Source organism: Pezoporus wallicus, unplaced genomic scaffold, assembly GCF_028554395.1.
Source record: "Pezoporus wallicus isolate ANWC-B61680 ecotype Strahan unplaced genomic scaffold, APGP_CSIRO_Pwel_v1 contig_3486, whole genome shotgun sequence".
NCBI classification, from domain to species: domain Eukaryota; kingdom Metazoa; phylum Chordata; class Aves; order Psittaciformes; family Psittacidae; genus Pezoporus; species Pezoporus wallicus.
The window spans coordinates 4378620-4386683 of NW_026642292.1; the positions used below are offsets into that span (position 1 = coordinate 4378620).

At 53.2% G+C, this 8064-nt stretch overlaps 1 protein-coding gene across 1 annotated transcript; it reads right to left on the reverse strand.

Moving 5' to 3' along the window:
- Positions 1 to 4937: 4937 nt before the first annotated feature.
- FOS (Fos proto-oncogene, AP-1 transcription factor subunit) lies at positions 4938 to 7685 on the reverse strand. The gene is made up of 4 exons (XM_057428545.1): positions 7373 to 7685; positions 6683 to 6928; positions 6465 to 6572; positions 4938 to 6321 (listed from the first exon to the last, which is right to left on the reverse strand). Exons 1-4 carry the CDS (start codon positions 7511 to 7513, stop codon positions 5713 to 5715), a joined length of 1104 nt encoding a protein of 367 aa, XP_057284528.1. The 5' UTR covers positions 7514 to 7685; the 3' UTR covers positions 4938 to 5712.
- Positions 7686 to 8064: the final 379 nt, after the last annotated feature.

Below are 8064 nucleotides of genomic sequence, written 5' to 3' on the forward strand. Positions count from 1 at the left end.
GACACTGCTACTGTATTTCATGGCCTTTGCAATACTGTTACTTATTCAAAACAAATACTTAGTTTTGCAAACAAATCCAGATAAATACTATGTTACCCACTGGTTTCACTTCCCTTATTCCCTCATGAATCATGAAAAGATTCAAGATGGCTATTTAAAAAGAGCTAGATCCTCACCAAATAGAAGATACAATGCAATCAGAATTAAAATGACTCTCTTACTGCTGATGATGATTGTCTTTAACAAACAGGACCAAGTTACAAAACATTTGTATAAAAGGAGAACTCAAACATAATCATACAAGAGGAGCTGAAAATCTGTTGCTCTGCAGACTGAAGATGTGAGGAAGGCGGTGGGGGATGGGACAGCACAGGAGCTCCATAATTGGAAATAATAAAGATACTCTGTCCACATGCTAGTTACGGCCTTCTTTTGTTTTCCCATGATATCCTGTTGATATAATATCCAGGTCCCTTGTGGACATCCGGTGTTTCCAAATGAGAAGAATGAGTTCAGCACCTCATCGGGTCACCAGCCTACCTACTATGCCTGGAAAGCCTACCCAGAAGCAGTGTCAAACCACCTTATCAGCAAAAGATCTGAGCGGGTGAGGAGCACGGACACATGAGGTCACATCTTGTGGCAACTGAAACAAGTTTCAAATACCATTACCATAAGGAAGTACAGAATAAGAGCAATAGTTCAGCTATGTACTTAGAAACCCACACAGTTGTCCACAATAGTCATAGTTGGTCCGATCAAACACATTCTTTTCCCCTCTCTGCTGCCAGCCACAGTCGCCTGACACTGCCTGACAGCGACCACCCAAAGAAGACTGTAGGGACAAAGTCAGAGTGTAGTACTGCCCCCCCCCCTCCCCCCCCCGCATTCCCCAAGGCCAAAAATCAGGAATTCTGCAGCCAAAGGAAATATTTTTCTATTTAATAGTCCTCATTAGCTTTTTGTTCTGTTGATTTCCTGGACTGCTTTTCAGCTCAAACAACCCAAACCCTCATAGTATCCACAAAATCATGCACAAGTAACCACAATATGGAACGAGCAACCTCATCAAGTTTGGGTTTATCCCGCATTTTCCCCAGGTTTCATTTGATGCACATTATTCTTGTGTTGAAAGAAACCTCCCCTCACTCATGCCTGTGTAAGTCTGGAGAGTCCTAGTTAATTTATCCGTTTCTCGTGCAGGCAGAAGCTGTTCCACACTGCAGAACACCCATTTACTTCTCTGTACCTCTTACAGTGCTCTATGTCCTTCCGAAGGTAAGATCAGAGCCATACAGGGCATTCAAAGCACTGGCACACTGCAGGCTTAATGATGCTCTCTGCTTTGTTCTCTAGCTCTTCTTTCTTACCTCTTAACATTCCAGTTGCTCACTTACCAAGCCTTGAGGTGATATTTTCACAGAACTATTATTATTCCAAGATCTTGCTCCTAAGTCATAAATCAGCTTCCAGGCTGTTTCTGTACATTTGAAGTTCAGATTGCTTATCTCCCACTAAAACACTTTACATTTACGTACATCCAATTGCATCACCTTACTTTGTACTCAAGTTCCTCTCAGGCCACAGGCTCTAATTCAGATCCTTGTGGAACTTCACATATCAACTCCTTCCACTGAGACAATGCTTCTTCTCTGTCTTACAGCAACCTGTCTTGAACTCAGCGTCATATACCCATGCGAGAAGCCCTCCTCTTATTCCATAGATTCTTCAGGAACTTTTGCTGTTAGGTTTTGTTGAGCGGTTTTTAGAAACCCAAGTAGGGGACATCAGCTCGATCTCTCTCATCCACATGCTTTTCCAGCTCCTCACAGGATTCCAAATGAGGTGTGAGGCCACGCTTTCTGTAGAGAAGCTCTTACAGCTCTCCTGGTACACCATTTTCTCCACATACTCACTAGTTCACCTTTTTAAGCAGTTTTCATTAACTTGCTCGGTACAGATGAGAGGTCCATTGTTCAGCAGCTCTCCAGAACTTTACAAGCCACTTTTTTCTAATCAGCATGTTAACCATCTTTCCATTCTCTTTTACCAAAGCACAGTGTTACACAAAACCATTAGTAAGCAGCTCAGCTGGTTAAATCTTGACTTCTCGCAGAACTCCTAGTAAGTATCATGCAGTCCAACCGTTCAACTTTTAACTATTTCTCTCATGACCTTTTCTACAGATACTTCAACTTGAGACACACCCTCTGATAAATCATTCATATAATCAAGCATAAGCATAGGAATCGTCTCAATTCCTCTATAGTGAGCACTGAACAAAACACTAGCTGAAGTGTTTTCTAGAACCTTATCTGCTCTGAACAATCCATTTATTTTTGACTGTCCATTGGCTCTGACGACTTTTTTGGCAGGCTTCCCGTTCTATTTTGACTGAAAGCAGAGGAGTTGGATTTAGGGGCAGAGCAACCACAAAAACGAATGACAAGCAAAGTGGCAGAACATGTGCCTGGTCACCTACCGCACTGCAGTCAGGTTTCACAGGGTAGCTATTTCCTTTCAACTAATTCCGCATGGAAATAAAAGCCGATTGTTACTATGCTTTTGAAGTTAAGCTGAACTGGATTACTTCTGACTCCCCACCATCGCAGGTGAAACTCCTCCAGCCAGGAGCCAATCACCAAAGGGAACGTCCCTACCGTGGACAGCTACAAGCTGTTCCACATGAACCTGCCTGAACTCAGGGTCCAGCGCTGCGGGGCGTCGGGGCACCTTCCCCCCACCGGGGAAGGGGAGAGTGGGAGGAGGCATAACGGAGCCCATCACGAGCATCTTCCCGCGAACAGGAGCTCTGCTCCTTCCCCAGGCCGCGGCAGGCACCAAGCGGCAGAACCCGGAACGCCGGGGCCGCGCTGAGGCACACAGCCAGGCACCGGGCCCCGTTCTTCTGGAATTCACAAAGCTTTGTACCGATATCTGTGTGATGTATCAGATACAGCTTATAATTGAAGCACATGCATGTAATCCATTACAGAGACTGCTGCATTATTCCCTCTCATGGTTCTGTTGGAGTGAGTGGCAAGATTCCCTCTGATTTAACTGAGATTTCACCACAGACCTCTTCAATGGTAAATAAATCATATTTGTGACATGCTGTAAATTTTACATAGCATATCCTGAATTCTGGATCATCCCAGGGAGTAGGGCTGGGGCCTGGGGTAAAGCACATTGTGTCTCACATAATGCCACCCCTGAGCTGGACATCGTTGTGTAATAAATGCAAAAGCTGACATTCGTGCTTGGCACTTGCTGGCACTCCTGCTAGCAAGGAAAGCCTCAGTTAAGCTTCCTCAGAACTCAGCACTAGTCCTTGCTTCAGCCTGTCCAGTGATCATGAGAGATGATGGGGCCAGGATCACTCCACCTTCTTTGAGGGGACCATATTTTCAGTGACTGTTTTGGGTCTCTGTACACCCCTGCTCCTCCCAGCCTCTCTGCTGAGCATCTGGTGATTTCAGTAGCATGTGTGGGCTCTCTGAGACCCCTGAATTCTCTGGCTTTGAACCTGATGGTGTTTCAGCAGAAGGCAGGTTGTGATTCCAGATTTACAGACTTCACAGGGTTGCTTGTCACATCAGCTTTAAACTCTTGCAGCTACATCTACATGACTGCTTCAGGGGTCAGCACTACCATGCATTTGCAGCGCCTGGGTGTTGCCCTTGTAAACCCGAGCAGCAATGTGAAAGCAGCTGCTTCTCAGTGGGTGGCATCTCAGTAGCAACTGGGGTCATTCTTCATCAGTTGTCAGTGCTGCCTTCAGCTTAGTGTTGAAAGACGGGAAGCCAAGCACGTAATATTTGTTTCTGCACAGGGCAAGCCTTGTTGAGCAAGCTGTAAGCTGCAATACACACTGCTGAGATGAGATACATCCTGTGCATGTTCTGATTAGGGAAGGGGTGAAGAAAGCGGAGCCTGCTGCAGTGACCAGGAAATGTGGAGTTACACAAACCCAGACCTGAATGCCTGCCTTCAGAGATTGCCTGAGAGGACAGTGTCAAGGTGGCCTTCAGCAGGATGTAGGTTTCTATACATGGAGAAAGGGGTTCTCAAGAGCTGAAGCAGTGGGACTGGAGGCCATTAGGGAGGTCTTACTGCTCTGCTGGGCCTCGTCACAAGCAAGCATTATGGAAGGAGCTCTGCACTCAGGGGTAGCCTGGTAGAGGCAGGTGCCATGTCACAAGCAGCAGGAGCAGCAGAGGGTAGCAGCCCCTCTAAAGTAAATCAGAGTAGTAAATCTGCATAGACCCTGGGGAGGGAATATATTCACAGAGCAAGGGGGACATACGCCATATTTTGCATTCAAAGGCATGGACAGCTTTAATAGTAACTAAGAGGCAAGGGAAAGGTCAGCAGTTTGCCTTATACCACTCACCCCAGACTGAGAAGAAAGTACATCAGTATTTTGTCCTCCCCTCATGGCCAAAAGAAGATATCCCATAGCTGCTCCTAGAAGTGTCAGACCAAGTACAGGGTAGTGTCCTCCAATACCCACCCTCCTGAGGCAGGGGGGTCTCATGCTTTTGGGCCTGTGCCAGTGAAGAGGTAGGAGATGACCTCCTTGCTTTGGAGGCATGAACGCACGTGCCCCTTTTACCTCCTTTCCAGGAAAGCCTCCAGCTTGCTGCTGAAAGGCCATAAGCAGGTTACAGAGGGGAGCAGGAGAGGACCAAACCCTGACAGAGAAGTGAGATAAGCCACAAGGATGGGTGGGAACAGTAAAGCCACAGCCAACCTGTACTAGCACCAGGGCAGGGACAGGCCCAGCCTGAAGTAACTCCTGCCCTGACGCACCCTATACCTCGGGCCACTAGCACCAGTCTGCTGTTAATACAGTCCAGCTTGAATTAGAGGTTAGGGAACCCCTTTAAGGTCACAAGGGAGTGATGCAAAAGGTAACACAAGGACAGCTCCAGCAGTCAACTTAAATGCTTTTATTGACAATGTCTCTGAACAATAATAAGCAAACAATGCTTAAGTTTCATCCAAATTCACTTTCCACATGTCAAAAAAGACCTCAAGGTAGAAAAAAATAAAATAAAAATATAAATATCTGAGAATCCATCTTCATAAATAAATTAAAAACACAATAAAAACGTTTTCATGGAAAACTTATGTCAAAACATTCAGACCACCTCAACAATGCATGATCAGTAAAGTTACAATGAACATCAATGTAGAACTACAGTACATGGATATAGCTATTCACCTACCTACTATAAAATAAAATATAGTCTCTTTCCCCCCACGTAAGATGGGTCATTGCTAAGTCATCAGAACACGATATTGCCAGGAACACAGTAGTTATTGTTAATCAGCTGCACTAGATACGAGTTGGAGATACCCAGCACCAGGTTAAATTCCAATTATTTAAAACCAAGAGATTAATTAGTTAATGCTAGTGATACTAAGGAGGGGAGGGAGTCACCTACCCAGCCATGTGGCACATGCTACAGACTACCAGCTCTCATGGATGGGCCATTGGGGACAAGACAAACTCCATGCGATTTGCTACATCTCTGGAAGAGGTACAAGGCCTCGGTGCAGGGTGCTCTGCCAGGCCCCAGGGCACCAGGCCAGGGGGTGGTTGCGACGGGGCCCTCCCCAGGCCCGGGGAGCCCCATGGGGCGCAGCGGTGAGTCCGTGGGGGTGGCAAGGGAGGGGGCCCGGCAGGTCAGTCAGTGCTGGAGCCCCTCACAAGGCCAGGAGGGTGGGGGAGCTGAGAGAGTCGGACGAGGGCTCGTTGCTGCTGCTGCCCTTCCGGTGCGCAGCAGCACAGCTGGGGAAGGCGTCCGCCTCGGGGTAGGTGAAGACGAAGGTGGAGGTGTAGGTGCTGGGGCACGGGGTGCACGTCACCACAGGGGTGCAGAGCGGCTCCAGCTCAGTGCTGGTCCCAGCAGCCAGCGACTCCCAGTCCGAAGCATAGAAGGACGAGGCCCCAGGCAGGTCCATGTCAGGCACGGAGCGGGAGGCCTCCCGCGGCCCCGTGGAGAAAAGCAGCTCGTCAAAGGGCTCAGCCTTGAGCTCCAGCCCACTGCTGCCAGTCTCCTTGGGCGGCACTGCCGGCGGCGCCTCAGCCATCAGCGGCAGGGCAAAGGCAGCCTCCTCAGTCACAGCAGGGCTGGGAGTGCCCAGGTCAAGCGCGGTGGCAGCTGCCAGCTCCTCAGAGAAGCACAGCTCCTCAGGCATCTTGCAGGCGGGCCGGTGAGCCGCCAGGATGAACTCCAGCTTCTCCTTCTCCTTCAGCAGGTTAGCTATCTCTGCCTGCAGCGCAGACTTCTCCTCCTCCAGCTGGTCGGTCTCCTGCAGAGAGAGAGCGCCGGGCTGTCAGCCACGGAGGGCACCACCGCCGGCGGGAGTCCCGCTCTTCTTACCACTACCCCCCCCCCCTTCCCGAGTACACACACACCCCACACACACGCCCCCCCATCCCGGCCAGCACTTACCGCCTGCAACGTGTCAGTGAGCTCCCGCCGCCGGTTGCGGCACTTGGCCGCTGCCATCTTGTTCCTTTCCCGGCGGATCCTTCTCTTCTCCTCTTCCTCAGGGGACAGCTGCGGGCAGAGAGAGGCCGCTCAGTATCACCTCCAAGCCCGGTGCCTCCCGGCAGCCCACCGGCCGCGCCCCCCTCCCATACCCCCAGACAACCCCGGCCCCCTCTCACCTGCTCGACTTTACCCCTGCGGCCGATGCTTTGCCCGCGGCCGCCCGGCGCCTTCAGCACGGCGGGGCGGGAATAAGCAGCGGGGGTGGGTGCCGACACGCCGTAAGGGTGCCCGCGGCTCTGGGAAGGGGCCACTGAGGAGATGAGGGTGGGTTGCACCAGCCACTGCAGGTCGGGACTGGTGGAGATGGCCGTCACCGTGGGCACGAAGCTGGCGCTGGAGACGGCCAGATCGGTGCAGAAGTCCTGCGGGACAAGGATGGAAGGGGCTGCCGTCAGCAGGGCGCCCAAGCCGCTCCCGCGGCCCCCGGGGCCGCGCCGCGCTGCCAACGCCGGCTCCACACGAGAGAGGCTTGTTATAAATATCTCTGACGTCCGCGCTGACGCAGACGCTGCTCCGGAGTCTCCTCAATGAACTCGCGTTTTATCAATGAAGCCGCTTTACACACCCGCCGCAGAGCGCGGCCCGGGCCACGGCTCCCCCCGCCTGCCCCGCCACGGCACCGGAGCCGCTCCCTACGGCCAGTCCCCAGCCTGAAGGAAGCCCGCCGCGGCCTGCCCTCCTCTGAGGGCACCCCCGGGCCCCGCGCTGTCCAGTCTTATCCCGCGGTCCGGTCCCGTCCCGTCCACTCCCCTCCCGGGGGCTGCCGCCCCACGGCGAAGGCGCAGCCGGCGTGCCCAGCACCTCACCTGCGGGTTGACGGGGGAGCCCATGCTGGAGAAGGAGTCCGCCGGGGAGGGGTAGTAGGTGAGGCTGTCCCCAGCCGGGGAAGCGCTGCTGCAGCGGGAAGAGGGCGCCTCGTACTCTCCGGTGAAGCCCTGGTACATCATGCCGGATCGGTGCGTGTAAGCCGGTGGTGCGGAGTGACGCGGCGGTGTCGGAGCGTCCTTGGGGAGGAAGCGAGGAGGGGCCGGCTGCGAGCGTCCCTCTGCCCGGTGCAAGCCTCACGTCCCTCCGCTCCACTGCTGGGGCTGCCTCAGCTGCTGGAGTACCGCGCCGCGCCTCCGTTTTATACCCTCCCGGCGACGTCACTGGGGACGCGGCACCCGCGCCCGTGGGGGGGGGCAAACGCCCTACGCCCGCCCCATGCCGCCTCCAAGCCGCTCCGCGAGCCACCTGCCACTGCCTTCCTCGGAAGAGAGCCGCGACAAGAGGCGGGAGGAGGTTGCTGAGGGGGAAGCTCCACGGGAGGAGCGGAGGGGGGCGGCAGAGGGGATCACCCCCCCGCGCGGAGTGGTACGGCCGGTCTCGGGAACCCACTGACGCAGATATCCTTATATGGGATACATCCTGTGAGAGGGGGCGTGACTGACGGGAAGCGCTCCAGGCTGCAGCCAAGTGCGGCGGGCGGCGCGCGGGACGGGACGGGACGGGACAGCCC

Coding starts and splice junctions, on each gene's coding strand:
- FOS (XM_057428545.1), bottom strand. CDS start 7,513: ATGATGTACCAGGGCTTCACCGGAGAGTACGAGGCGCCCTCTTCCCGC. Junction 6,929..7,372: donor GCTCCCCCGTCAACCCGCAG/GTGAGGTGCTGG, acceptor CTTGTCCCGCAG/GACTTCTGCACCGATCTGGC. Junction 6,322..6,464: donor TCACTGACACGTTGCAGGCG/GTAAGTGCTGGC, acceptor CTCTCTCTGCAG/GAGACCGACCAGCTGGAGGA.